This window comes from Maylandia zebra, linkage group LG17 (assembly GCF_041146795.1).
Source record: "Maylandia zebra isolate NMK-2024a linkage group LG17, Mzebra_GT3a, whole genome shotgun sequence".
NCBI classification, from domain to species: domain Eukaryota; kingdom Metazoa; phylum Chordata; class Actinopteri; order Cichliformes; family Cichlidae; genus Maylandia; species Maylandia zebra.
Genome location: NC_135183.1, coordinates 29397425 through 29412786, shown reverse-complemented (window position 1 = coordinate 29412786; position 15362 = coordinate 29397425). Strand labels below are relative to the sequence as shown.

Below are 15362 nucleotides of genomic sequence, written 5' to 3'. Positions count from 1 at the left end.
TTCTTGGAGTGAGTGCATACACTCATGAAGTTTAGTAACTTCAGGTCACTGCAACAAGCCCAGGTACAGTTTACCGACGGATGGGTACAGGACCTTGAAATGCACCGTGTAGAACGAAAGACCATCGTACGTATCATAAGTTTACCAGTCTCACAAATCGTCGTCATAAATACACATTCCTTAACCATTTATTAATAGGACCTTTGAGCTCAACGGTAATTAATTAGTAGTGGAAATAATTTCTGGTAGCATCACAGAAATGTAGCAGTGACAACAATATTGTATGCTGTAATCGTACTGGGCAATTAGTGATACAAAAAACCTGTTTTATCCTGTGAATAAAAGTATATGTTTTTGTCAATGTACCATAATAACAGAAGCGAAACGCAATATTGTGTCAGGACAATTCACTATTTATGCACAATAAATAAAGGAGCATAGCGCGACAATTTCTGTTCAGCGCCAGACTTGCTTGTAATCTATATCACCAATTATGTTATGAAAATGACGTATTAACTACTAAAAAACACTGACCTTCGTGTAAATGCTTGGAGCAGACTAACCTGTGAGCTGGAGTATTCTGGGACGTTATATTTGGTCTTTGAATGGCTGCAATCCAGGCCATCCATCGCGTCTTTGTTACTTCGGAAACATGGCTGAACAATTTCTCTTCAACGACGTAATCCGATAACAACCGATCTCTTTACCCGTCGGCTTCCCGTGGCTGTCATGCGACCGGCTATTGCAGTTAATCATACAACGGCTTCTTGACATTTTTGTGTTTCTTTTTATCGCTGTATAACTGATTTTAATTGAAAGCCTGCGTGCGCTAGTACCGCTTGCCACGAGTTCCCAGAATCCTTTGCGGTTCTACCCGTGAATGACGTCACATTTTCAATCTCTATATAATATGCATGTTAGATTTTATATTTGGGGTAAAATATCAAGTCTTTTCAAGTAAACCGGTTCAAGTCCAATTCAAGTCCCAAGTCATTGGTGTAAAAGTCCAAGTCAAGTCACAAGTCTTAGAACATTTTTTCAAGTCAAGTCTAAAGTCATAAAATTAATGACTCGAGTCTGACTCGAGTCCAAGTCATGTGACTCGAGTCCACACCTCTGTGTGCAAGTAATGAGCATGCCACCATGCCATAAAGTGCACAAGCTTGGATTTGAAAACTTCCTTGTATCTTTCTGTAACATTAGTTTCGTTCAAGTCTTTCTTTGTGAGGGAACTTTGACCTAGAAGCTGATGGTGAGATTAGTCATTTGAATTGCTTTGTTGACGGTAAATATAGTTTCTCTTCTTGAAGATCAGTCTTTTTAGCTAAGGTGACCAAGGAATGATTATGGGTTCAAGTCCCTAAAGCAGCAGGTCCAGCGTTATTGATTGTCCTGCCCTGTAACCCTGCATGCCCTGCAACATGCCGAATGTCTCAACAGCACCAAACCGCTCACTACTTCTTCTTTTCCATCCCTCGACCTCCATGTGGATGGACCTTCAGGTTTTTTGTTTTTTTCCCCTCCATAGCCACATCACATCAGTGCTTGGGGATGTGATGGCAGGGTGGGGATTTGAGGTGAAAGAGCTGTGGTGATCATGGGAGTGTGGAAAACCATCCTCGGTGCAAAGCAATCATAGCCGGCCCTCGATCATCCTGCCCCTCTGATACCTCTATCCAACCTTTCTCAACCCATCACCTCACAGAGTTGCCTCTCTCCTCTTCCATTATTCCCAGCTCACTAGTCAGAAAATTAGGGTAACACTTGGCAGCCCCCCCACCTCTCCCTACTGCTATTTCTCCCTCCACCTTCCCTCTTTCTATTTCTCACCCATTACTCCCAGTTCACTGGTTGGTATATGGAGGGTGACACTAGGCCAATTCAATCTCTCGTCCTCGTCAGGTACTAAGCCTGCTGGAGTGCTGCAGCCTCTCACATCCATATATACCCGTCCAGCAGGTTGTCACCCTGTTTTCTGCATTTCACACTTTCGCTGCCCTCCTGTGCTGCACAGAACTTTCTATTTCCTCATTTGTCACTCCTGTTTTCCATTTACTCATTTTTTTTTAAACCTTACCTCTGACTTTTTCAGCCCCAGGTGTTTCAGGGAAGGTGTTTTAAAGATGGCCTTGTTGTAATGAAGTAGTGTTGTGCTTTATTGTGCAGCTGCACCGGTTGGAAAAGTTGATGTTACAAAGAGTTTCCTGTGAGGTTGTGTGTTTTGTGAGATAACGAAGCCGGTGAGCCAAATTAAACTTAATACATTAAAGTGTGCATTTTGGCTGCCTTTGATGTACGACATTGAATAATGCAGGTTGCAGAGTAAAATAAACCAGTTATGTCTTTACTGCAGCTAAGCTCTGCAGAGTGACATGCGCTTAGAGGCAGGGATTTCCCTCCTTGATTTCCTGAATGGCTTCAGGTCTGCTTGACTGGCTTCAACTGGAAGAAGCTTACAGGTTCAGCTAATCTTTTACCAGTGCGACTGTTTACTTAATATTTTTGACCTGGTTATTTGGTTACATCATGTCAGGAAACGCCTCTCATTAAAGACGATCGGCTTTTGTAACTTGTCTCTTGACAGTATAAACGGGAGCTGTGGAGGTAGCCCATGAAGCTTATTTTATTTCAACACAGATTAGGAGCTAAGCAGCATTTGCATAAGTTGGCAAAGTTAATAGGCTGACTTGCAGCCAAATACAATGAGAGGTCCAGGTCCAGTAAGCCAGAGTTGCACATTAGTTGGAAAATTCACTATTAGCCAGTTTCCACATTAAAAAAAAAAAAAATCCAGCTTGGAATGCGGAATTAGAAAACTAACAAATTTGGCAAGATGCAGATGTAGGATTTTCTTTTTTAACTTTAAGGTGATGACATGTTTTTTCTCTCTCTTCCGTTTGATGTCTGAACTGTTCAGCTGGTTGAGGCCTGAATCTTTTGAGGCAATTTCACTAGGCTCATTAAAAACTTTCATCATTTCTCCTTCTGTTTTGAGACCTTTTCTGGTCCCACATAGATCTTTAGTTCCAATAAGATGCAGGAAATACCCCCTTCTTGGTCTCTAGAACCTTAAGACAACAAAATACATTTGCTCTGTTTTGTTGTGTACTTCCTTCTCGAATAATCTTTTTTATTCTATCACCATTTTCTGTTCTCATTCATACAGTTTTTATGCCCTGTCACTTTTATAGTACAAGTAATTTTTCAGTTAATAGGATACTGTTTGTGTTCTCATGTTTTATTTTTATACATTACGGGTCTGGGGTATATCTCACTGTATTTGTGTATTGTATAAACCGAATCTTAGGATGTTGCTTCAAAAATGTGATGTAATATCTCAAGAACCAATCCTCTACATTCTAAATTGTAACAATGAATGATGTAAAAACAGTGGCTTAGGACTATAATTTTTAAGGATGCCATTGGCATACCTACTTGCTTAAATACCTGACTCCATCCAGTGCTACTATCTGCTGCTCACGACGGATCAACCAGCTTTTTGTACCTCAGCTTTCATCCTCAATTCTCAGTTGGCAGGGATGTTTCTTTATGCTTTGCTAGCCGGTGTCAGCCTCTATGATGACGTTAATGGCTTTAGCTGAATTGGATGTCATTGCTGTGTGATAGTCTTCAGATACATTATGATTGCTGGATGCAAATTTACATATTTATTTAGAGGTTTACCCTTGAAGCCACTTGCATTCAGATCCAGATCCACGGTTTCCTTTATCTTCCCCAATGGTACTGTGGGCAGGATTGATTGAATGAATGAATGAATCCATATTTTGACTAATTTGGACACTTAAAGTCTAAAATTATGTGGACAACCTTTTTTAAAGATTTAAAGATGGTGTTTCTTATCATCGGAGAGATCTTGCAGCTACAGTACAGTTCTATCCCTTGTGTATCCTGGCATGTATAAAGTCAACAGCAAGGGAGTAATGAGAAATCCCAGAGTACAATTGACTCTTTGTCATGCATTATTGTGTGGCTTTTCTTTGCTGCTTTGTCTGGCACCCCACAGTGGGGGATTTGCGATGGCCTCTACGTCCCTGAACATACCCTGTAGCGACTGTCACGGGAATTGAAAAGGAAATTAGTGCCATCCAGCTCATAAAGACACAGTGTAGTCTTTATAAGCTGATTGTTATGGAATTGTGTTACTTTGCTTGCACTGTAGGTAGGTTTTTCTCACAAACTGGCACAATAAGGAACAACGAGACTCGTGAAATGCTTGGTTTCATAATAAAGTTTATTCTATATTACAAATAGTATTTTGTTCTTGACTGCAAAATAGGAATGCATTATATTTACATACACAGGTATACAATTAATTATAACAAAGTTAGAGAAGCTCGCCTTATATCCCCCAGGTTTCGTTTTCATCTCTCAATAAGATACTCTTTATCTTTCAAATATGATCTAGTAAAAGTCTTTTCTAGCATGTTTGTGTAACATCTGCTATAACACTGAGCTAGGAGGACATTTTTAGTTCCTACAAAACGTTTGAAGGTGGAAACTTTATCTGTGCTCTTGGCAACGCTAGGTGGCTACTACCAGACGACCTTTGTTGCCCGGGAAGTGACAGGGTGAGGGGGGGAGAAATGAAAGACAGGATGAGACACCGGGGGAGCAGACTTGCAATCACAGCCAAGGGCTCTCACCTTATTTAGTAACACACAGCTGGGAACAGAAACCTGGATGTCCCTAAAATTAATCCTAAATTGAAATAATAGAAGTTCTGTATGCTGCATGAGATGTGATCAAAAAGTTCTGTGAATTTGGAAATGAAGATGAACAACCATATATGATTAACACTAGCTGATAACCCTGAAGGTGAAATCCCAAAAGTCCAATTTGCACATTCAGAGTGTGTATATAGTAGAGCCCAAACTTGCATGGAACAAATGTTCCAGTAGGTTCTGTATCCTAAATATAAACTCAGGGTTCAGACTTTCCTTGTCTGAAGTGTGGTGTGTGCCACGCAGTGCACTCGAAACGCAGGGGTTCTGTGGCCACACAAAGTCTGTTCGCTCAACATTTGCCAGACTTGCCTTACTGTGACTTCCTCCAGATCTGCTAATTGAAACTCAACTTGAAAGGTTGGTTTTGAGATGCAGTGGAGGACATCCAGTGTACACTGCAGAGATAAACATTCCCAAAACCTTTTGATCACCTCTCAAAAAGCTGCAGAAAGTTGTTAACAGACAATGACCCCTCTAAAAAAAGGAGTCACTTGTTAAACTCAGTCTAAAACACAAGTCTAATAAAGCTAATGCGCCTCTCCTGCTATGGATGATAAATTAGAGGTATAGGCCTACTTAATTTGTTCTTGGTGTTCATTTTCACATCTTGCGCTGGCAAATTGAGGCAATCCTTCGTTGCTTTTTAGGACGTGAACCTGCATCTAATCACACCCGTCTGTTTTCATAACTGCACATATTCTGTTCTTTTAAAAAAAAATGGGCAGGCTTCATCACTGTAAAGGAGGGATTTTTTGTTCTGGGAAGTTGAGCATTTATCACGATGAAATACTCTAACGCAGTTTTCAATAGGAAAAAATAAAATCAATAAAAAGAACAAATGTTCTGCCTGACCAGATTTAAACTGCAGAGGCGGCACAGCTGTCACACACAAAGAGTGCTGGTCTATAATGGAGGACACAGTAAATGGGACAAGAAAATCCAAAATGGGGTACATGCTGTCTTTAAATGACATCCAGAAAATGAGCAGTTGTGTTGGAAATGACTTCAAAAGCCCCTAGCAGTTGTAGATGTCTCTAAATATCTTTTTGCAAGGCAATTCAATTTCATACCATCCAAACAGGTCAACATGCAAAGGTATACAGTAACTCCTTTATTTAGCATCTATCACGTCACAAAAATCATAGGGACGAGACTGTGTCATAGGGGGACTGGTCTGGATAAAGGTTCCACCTTAAACGAAAGTTATAGTTTTTATAACATGAACAATCCACTTTTTCCATCTTGATTCTTCCAAGCAAAAGAAAGATAAAAGAACACATCCACATCATCATTGCAAGGCTTAATTTTCTTATTTTTCACTTTTTTTTTTTTTAAATAAGTTTCTTAAATTGTTTACGTTTTACATGCGCTTAAAAAGCCAATAAAGGACCCAAGGTGGACCTAGGGCGGTCTTCACACATTCACATCACCACATGGGGCACGTTGTCAAGGCAAAAGAAAGGGCAGAGGTCAAAATGTACGGAGGGCACCTCCATCTTTCCATCGCTCTCTCCCATAGTGGGGATTCACATCCAACAAGTCTTATCTATGTCCATCATTTTCTGTTTATCTTGCCGTGATGCTCACGTCTTGCTCTGCTTTATCAGATCTTTTTTTTTTTTTTAATTTCTTTTCTTTTTTCCTCTTTGAGGTTTGGAGAAGGCCGCCCCCTGCCGCCACTGAGGACAACTACACTAATACAGACAAGAGCGCCTCAAACAGTTACACACTCAGGAGTTGGGGTTTTTGCCGTATGCAACTAGCTACCATCTCCAATGCTTGTGCAAAACAGAAAAACTGGTAAGTCAGGAGCTGGACGAAAAAGGGGGTGAACGGTGTGCCGAGAGCCAGAGAGACCCGGGATGATGAAAAGAGAAAGGAGGATCGGATCACCTCGCCCACAGAGCCTCTCACCTCGACACACTGAGGTCAGAAAAATCACACATGTTGCTTAAAGTTCAAGTCACAATATTTTTTTTTTTTGTCTTAGAAGTGGTTGTCTTATACATAGTCCTTTGTTTGTCAGTTCCTCAGTGGCACTTTATAAATACATTTTTGACCATTTTTGAAAATTTCAAGCTCCTTTGGTTTTTGGCTGACCAACTAAGTCCGTGTCATTTGATTTCTTCACACAAAAGTCTTAAACTTGGGACATTCCGGGAAAGAAGTGCTACTCTCACAACAGAGCCTCTTTAGGTAGCACACGCTGTATTGAATCATTCTTGTTTTTCTTGATCAAGCAGTTTCTTACCCAGTGCATTTCAGTCAGCTCTTCCCTTTACGTCCTCCATTGTTGGCGTAGAAATCTGGGCAGTCAGGATGTTGGGTAGCTGCTGAGTGTGTGTGCGTTTTGTGTGCATGTGTGTGCTTTGATAGACCGTCGCAGCGGCGACACAAGGTTGGAAGTGGCAAGAGCCAGGCAAAGACTGCTACTGGTGTTTGGAATAGCAGTCAAAACACTGTCTTCCAGAGTTGGTTGTGTGCTTTTTCTTTTTTTACAAAGGATCCAACTTGGGCGGGGGCTCCAGGGTTTCATCTAATAGCTTAATTTTGCAGTAGCTATATAAGCCAAATGGAAGCAGAAATCATGAGCACTTTCTTAAATGTATGCTGGGCCAGGTAAAAATGTGTGCATGTCGCAAAGGGCTATAGGCTGGGGATGCTCTGGTTTGTAAAGTTCATCATGGTTCAGTAAAGGAAAAGTTCAGAGAAGCGATAATCCTTCCCTTCCCCCATCAGTCTTTTTCTTAAATACAACTCCAGCTACATTAAAGAACACAAGAACATTCTAGGCTTGCCTGGATTTGCCCCAGATTTCACGGATATGTATGCTTTGCTTGAAGGTACAGTGTAAACTTGGCAAACCATCCTTGCATGAATTTTCTTCAGAGGTGTTCATTTGGCTTGCAGTCATCAGTGTTGATGCTTCCTCTTGATTCTGTATATTTAATATAGAACTACAATAAACTGAACTCTAGAGATGGTTTTATTTTAACTATCCTATTCTGAAAAGTTCTCAACAAAATGGACACCCAACATTGTGGTTTTTAAAGAATTACCTATCGGTGTAAATTCTTGAAGGCAACATAAAAATGTTTTTCCCCTCTTTCCTTCCAACAGGGGGGATCGACACATTGCCAATATGGCCAGCTTTCAAGCAATCACCCCTTGAAGCTTCTCTGTGGTGAAGCTGAGGGATCCCCCACATTGCACTGTGGGAAACGCCAACCTCAGCTCCGGGCCACCCCTCGCATAACTTCAGGTAAACTAGTCTATGCAGCAGAGTGAATGGGAAGAAAAAAACAACAACAACAAAAAACAAAAACAGGAAGCAGAAAAAAAGTTAGAGGAAGAATTCATCTCTGAAAGGCTGAGGGAGGAAGTCACATGATGAAAAAAGATGGGGACAGGTCTTCGCTCAGGCACGGCTCGGTTTCTGACGGGGTCTCTTCCCAGTGCACCCTGGGAAGTGCGGTTCTCAGCTCTCCAGACTCATGAAGGCCACCACCTGCTCCAGCTTAAAGGCCAGCCTCTGTTTCCTGGCTGCATCGTCCTGCTCCAGTGCGCACACAATCTGCCGGCGTGACCGTGAAAAAGACACACAACGCTATTACTAAAAGCACTCAACATAACAGGACTTTAAAAATCCAGCAAATTACTATTTGTGTTACTATAGAAATTGATTGTAGCTATTGATATACTGGCTTGGATTTGGGGAGTGCTTGAGCTTGACTGTCCCACTGTACCCAGCTGGCCTACACTCACTGTTCTTGGCTTCAGGTAGTCCCTTTTACTTCCCACATTTTAATACACTATCTGTTCTTTCATTGACTTTTCATGACTTTTGGGGGTTAAATGCCTGGGCGTGGTACGATTTGCCTCTTATAAGTACCCCCTTAGTTAGCGACAGCACTGATGTGTTGCCCAAAGGTGTAATAGGTCCCAGCATTATGTACCTCCTCAGTGTATTTCCCCACATAGGAGTAGATCTCGCTGAGAGAGCTCATGGTGTTGAACTCATTCATGTGCATCCGCGACTGCTCTGCCAGGTAGGCATTCATGTCTTGGTCACTGATCGCTGGCATCTTGTTAATGTCTGAGTAGTATCTGTGAAGAGAGGGCAGGAGGAACAATACAAAGAATTAAGGTGTGTTTACAGCAGCAAAAAAAAAAAAAAGATGCTAAAAGGAAAAGTGCTAAATGATTTTGAAAGCAGAATATGCCCAGTTATGTATTTTTACACAGATGTTTACTTCGGAGTTCATCGTTTATGAATGCCTGACTAATGCGTGGAGCATAGAGACGAAAAGCACGTTTCATAGTAAAGTGACCTAAATGGAACCTGTAGATGCAGAGAGGCCTCATGTTTTAAAATGGAACACTGCAGCAGCATACAGTATACTCACACACGCCGCACTGAGCTAAAGGCAATCAGTCACTGTCAGCAGCAGCTGTGTTGCCCATATCAACTGTGTTGATTAAAGCTGCTTATTTACATATTAAATTCCTGGAGCTACAGCCACTTGGGGACAGGCCCGTTGTATGGATGGATAATTCTGGGAGTGCGTGTGATGATATTTGCCAGGAAACAAGCTGTCAGAGCTAACAGAGCAAAGGAGAAGGCAGGTGGGTGTTACTCACAGAGGTCATAGCTGTATTGACACTGCACAGTACTGAAAGCTAGAGCTCTGACCTGGGCCCTGTTAGTGTCATGAACATGAGAATGGACTCAACAAGCTCATAACATTCACTAAAGCAAGCATAAGCAATAAAGGGGGTGGGGGGGGGGTGGGGGGGGGGGAGAGAGGTGGTATGTATGGAAAGCAAAATTAAAGTCTTCATTGTATAAATCACAAGATAGCTGTAGGCCCAGCCACTACAGTTAGGTTACTTTTTACTAAGTAAGCTAGCTGTTCAGTAGTTTCTTTGTTGAAATGTGAAATAACCTGTCACAATATGAAATTGTGAAAGCCTCAAACTGAACTGATGTGTGACAATTATGCGGATTAAAGACTGCTGCAGTGTTTGCATTTTTGCTGTTGCAAAATATCTTTTGCAGCGATCACTTTCATTACTAGTGTTGTCGTGTTAGGTGGAAAATGTGAGTATATCTCTAATGAGATCAACCCCATTTTGGAATTCTTCTTCACCACCAACTTTTTAAATTTAATTCATTGAAATCTTTAAATACCGGTAATTAGTTGGTCAATTATTTGCAGAAGTGAAATAAAAATACTGCTTTACCAATTTAACATCCAGTTTGTTGCAAGTGCCGATGTCTCTACAGTAACGTTTACTACTGAAGTTTAAAAGCCGTTAAAGGAAAAACCACCACACGTATTCCATACTTTTAAAGGTATAGATTTATATGCAAGCAGTCTTGTATACAAATAATGTAATGACAGGTGTGATGGATTTGTCATTGTCTGGAGACCTTCAACTCCCACATCAAATTCAGAGCAGGTGGCAGGAGCTCACGGGTCTGCTTCACTTCACAACACCTTTTTAATAACATCAACATATTGTAGCAAGTAAAAAGCTTTGGGATATCGTGGCTCTGCCCAGCTGCATAGCATGGAAGTGCTGAATGCAGTTGTTGTCTTATGTAATTTATTAGTGGCTGAAGTGGTGTTTCAAGCAAAGTCTCAGCAGGGTAGTACTGAGCGAGACACACTGATTTCAAGGGATGGAGATATCCACTGGCCTGCTAACCAGCTAAAGCAGCGTCCTCTCTTTCTAACCAAGATAGAGGAGGAGGGAGACAGAGAACAGTAGGATATCTCGTCTGAACCTCTACAGTGATCAGTTTCTTTCTGACCTGTAAATCCCTTGCTGTGGCACTTTGGACAGTAAAGTGAAACGGCATAAGATCCACTTTTGACCATTAGTGTGGCTCTTTAAAAAAGATTAAGACAGTTTCACTTTGCAGTAATCACTGATTTGAAAGAATCATTTGTAAAAGTACAAAATACACTGACGCCATTCTGTGATACCAGGCATTCCCTGTTTATATGCAGTTATTAAAAAACAAAACATGCAACCAGCATTTTCCCCTCACAGTAGCAGCTGCTCTATTCTGTCCATGCATATCTTTTTTATGCATCGCTTATAGGAGACCAGAGAGAGCCACACAATCCCGAGCCTGAATCCCCTCATTTGGTTCCACCCATTCAAGCACTGCACATATATTCTCATCCTGAGGCTTGCTTTGCAACAACGCTACAGCCACATAAATACTCGGAACCACTTCACAGTACCCCATCTTTTATTCAGGACCTCTTTGCCTCCCCTGCTGACAAATAAATTTAATAAAACTTCCATTTTAACAAATTACCGGCTTCTGCTGCCTGCAACTCTCAAAAATGCTTCCCTTGATTTTTTTTTTTCTCTCCCCTCTACTCACACACACTGGCTCCTATGTCCTGTAGATCTTATGCCCTGGGCACTCCCATCTATTCCCACTGCATTGTAATTTGGATTGGGTTTCACAGCTCATAGATCACATTGCTACAGTCGCATTGTGTGTGCTGGAATGAAACACGCTTAATGCAGGTTTTCTGATGGTTCTTTCTCTCTTCATCTATCCAGTAATTGGTGTGTATGCACATGCGCTTTTCTTGACAGCTTACCTCTCCACCCAGCTCTTGTAGCTGGGGATGTCCTTGGCATAAAGCAGCTTGTTGGAGGGTGAGTCTTTCCCAAGGCGGTGCTCTGAGGTGGAGCAGGAGTCCATGAAAGTCTGGGCCACCACAGACAGACAGGCGTCTGTGATGCTGCTCTTATGGATGTCAAACACAAACTGGGGGTTTTTAATCACATTCACCCAGAAACGCAGAGGTAGGCTGTCAGAGAGGGAAAAGAGAACAAAAAGTAGTTTAGTATCAAACTCAAACTCATGCAGCTTTTGCACTTTAACTTTTCATTCCCTGATAAATAATTGTTTGTTGCTGTTTTCTTTAAATTCCTTTTAATTTTCCCAATCTTGATATTTCCAATTCTGGACACAACAATATGAAATTCTTTAATATAATTCCTTTCACCTGTAAAAAAAATAAATAAAGGTAGTCTCTTAATAAAATCTAAAACTGAGTCATGCTAACTAATGTAGTCTGTTAGGCTTCCTGTGGGGAAAAAAAAAAAAAGAGTTTTGCAGTGATTGTTCAGTTCTGTCTCGGTGACAGAATGCTTGAATAGCCATTCAAATGGGCGAACAAAGAGTGTGAAGTAAAACAACAGCCTATGTCCGGTTGAGCTGCTCTGAGATTAAGTCCCTAAATGCCGTTTTCAAATTTGCTACAGCCAGCTAGTCAATAGGCATGAACATATTATTCGCCAGAAGGGACGAGGATTCATTCACTTTGCAAAGCTAGTACACAGGCCCTGCTGTTGCTGATGTGCTCTATTTGATGTGTGTGCTCAATTCAATAAAGCCTTTATCTTTAAAACCAGGTGGTGGCTGGCTCTCATTTTTTTCCTCGCAGTGTCCAGGGGTCCTCGCTGGGGGCCGCGCAGTGACACAGTTCATATTGCCTTGTTTGTGCAAGTGGGTCCTATTTTGTGCCCGTCAGGAATAATAAAAATACACAAGTCTGTTTATTTGCAGGGCTTGTTTCTGCCAAAATGAATAGATATAGGGCCAGCTTTATCTGTGTATTGCTGTGAAAGGGGCTCAGGTGGTATTAAGAAAAAGCTGAGTGTTACTTGGATCTCTGTATCTTTACTTTTCTCTGGGCTCTGCGCTTTTAGCTGATGTGACAAAAATCAACAGACACTGCTGCAGTCTACGCTACACAGAAGTTTCTGCGTGTAGGAGAAAAAGAGTATAAAATGTAAAAAAAAAAAACAAAAACAAAACCTGAAACACATTCATTTAAAGTACCGCCAATGTTCCTCAACAATCCACTGAGCATTTATTCTAGTACAACCACCCACAAAGATATTCAGCTGTAATGTAACAAAAGAGGATTTAAACTCAGAATGAGGAAAGACTCAGCATTATGACTTCAAAATTAATCTAAGCAAAAAATCTAGTGGGATTAGGTGCAGGGATCAAAGGAATATTAACACGGCTGCTGTGCTGTCTTGATTGTTGACAAGCTGGCGTTTCAATGGGGCAATGGATTCTAAGATGATGAGATTTTGCACAATTTTGTGTGTGCAAAATTACCACCATAATAAGTATGCCTTATCCATTGAAAATAGGCAAATCTGAGTTTACTCCTGCTGAGTAGCTTTAGGAATCTGAATGATGGTCATGATCGGTCCTTTTGGTTAGGGATTAGGTTAAATATCAGCTGCCAAGATCAAGGGCATCTCATATCCTAAAGATTTTATGCTGGCAGAGTAAGAAAAGGGCCCACTGATTCATCACTTGAAAGTGCAGTCATTTCAAACTGATAAAAGGGTGTGATATAGTTTAAAAAACAAAACTGTATAATTAAGCAAGCAAAATAAGCAACAGTTTAGACAGCATCTTTACCAAAACTGGGCAGATGTAAATAGGAGAATTATTTCTGTTCTAAAGGCAAAATGTGACCAGAACAAATGTGATTCTAACTAGTTGCTTTTCTCTTATTTTTTGAATGCATCCACACTTTAACACTGGTACCTAACAACACCTGCAAACAGCTAAGTCCCCCTTGTGGTCCCTGAAAACCACCTCATGCAGCCCTTTGCATCTGCAATTTTAGGATGGTTCTGCCCATTTTGTGGAATGGGCCTAATGAATTAGCTTACCATTGGCAGGAAAAGAATCACAGATGTTGTGATGTACAACATCTCACTGGTGCCATTATGGCATAGACATGCAGTGAGCTAAATTTGGAATTAACAGCTTTATAAAGGTGACCTGACTGAGTTTGGTTCCAGTCAGGGCCTAAGTAAGCAAAACTGTGCTATTTTATTCCTGTGATTGGCACCTTATACTTAGGTCTGCCACAGTGGTAGTAGTAAGCAATCTGAGTAGGATTCCGTTGCAGTATGATGGCAGAAAAGAGGGGTGTATGTGGCAGTTTTGCACAATAATTAAAATTCTGTCTGTTCCATCCCAAAATGCAGCGCATATAGACGGACACACGCGGACCAAATACAGAGGAGTGAGGATGAGAGCGGACACTAACACACTGCCACTAATCCAAAAGATACCATCTGGAGATGCTCTGGGAGCCAGTGACTCATGTACGCACATACTGACTGTACACACATACAAAACATGTTACAACTCTGTCACACAATACATACAAAACTAACAGTTTAACTAAATTTAACTTTGCACCATGAAAATACAGTTTATTTCAAAAAGAAGTAAAACTGCTGAAAAAGAAGTTTAAACTGTTAAACTGTCCACACCTAGTACATTTGCCTTAATCATCTGTCGTGATTCTGCAAGGTGTGCCACCAACCACGTCATAGGCATAGGCAAAGTTACTATGCATCTCTGTTGACAGTCAAGCACAAGAAAATGCTTGAAGAACTAATATCTACATATCTAAAGGCTATTTCAGCCGTTAAGATGTGCAGGACAAATGATAATTAGGTTTTATAGTGTTTACAACATGCCTTTTGCAGTTTGGTTTGATCTGAATATATCTTGGTGGTCATTTACACTCATATTTAGCACTGTGCACTTTGCACACTGCTCAATGCACATTTTAAAATGTAGTGTAGCAGCATCATAGAGGTATAGAAAGGCATAGTATTTTTTTTTCTTTTTGATAGTCTTGCTTTGATATAAAGGACTTGGACTATAAAAGTTCAGCGATACATTAAGGTCACTTTCAGGTCTTTAGGGTGTATGGAAACGTGGTCAGCATTAATCATGCCAAAGCAACTGTCTGCTTTTATTTTAGAAAAATTATGAAAATTTTCTCACTGAATGGGGGAAAATAGTGGTTCACAATCTGATTTCAGTATAGATTTCGCAAACTTCTAAACATTCGTCTAATAAAAAAAACAAAACGGTTGACTGGTAAGCTATAGCAACAAATACACTGGCATGATATGACAATGGTATAAGGCTGAAGGATCTAACATAAGTTAGGCTATATCAGGGGACACAGAAGGAAGGGAACCCTCAAGGTGGGGGTAGTAGTAGAATATAGGGGCTCCTGCTGCAGTTGAAGTTAATGGCGTGTACAATAACTGTGGAACTGACAGGTTTAATGGGATGGGGGCTCAGCTTGGAAGGGACACTGACATTATTATTTTCTACCATGAGACAAAACGAAGGCTTCTGTTGAAGCCAAGATTGCAGTCTTTTAAGATGAGGTCATGAGGTTATGCATATGCACGCGCGGGGAGGTGCTTAAGGGCACAATCATACGCACGTTCCACACTGAGAAGGTATTTGTGGTGGCATCAGCACAAACTGTGCTCAGTCTCAGTGGCTTTTTCTCAGGCTGTGCTATGATAAATTGTGCTTTATTTATAGCCCTACAGTGAAAGTCTAATGGGGAGAAGCACGTCGACTTCTCAGAACACTTAACACACACTGTGACTGGCCCGGTAACACAGAGAAAAACCCTAAAATTAGGCTCATAAGATAAAGTAAATAATATTTTCCTTCAGCCTCTCCCTACCCATTCCTTTATGTCTATTCGTCCCTCGATACACATAAAT

The 15362-nt window shown here is 41.0% G+C and overlaps 1 protein-coding gene across 3 annotated transcripts in view; it reads right to left on the bottom strand.

Annotated features, from left to right (window-relative positions):
- Nucleotides 1-4233: 4233 nt before the first annotated feature.
- The window catches only part of plxna4 (plexin A4), a 244758-nt gene continuing 233629 nt past the window's right edge, over nt 4234-15362 (bottom strand). For all 3 annotated transcript variants that reach the window (XM_076875467.1, XM_004548251.3, XM_004548250.3), the window contains exons 30-32: nt 11375-11587; nt 8702-8852; nt 4234-8319 (exon numbers count right to left, since the gene is read on the bottom strand). In XM_076875467.1, coding sequence (XP_076731582.1) covers nt 8224-8319; nt 8702-8852; nt 11375-11587 — 460 coding nt within the window. In that variant the 3' untranslated portion in view covers nt 4234-8223. The remainder of the gene's footprint in view (nt 8320-8701; nt 8853-11374; nt 11588-15362) is intronic.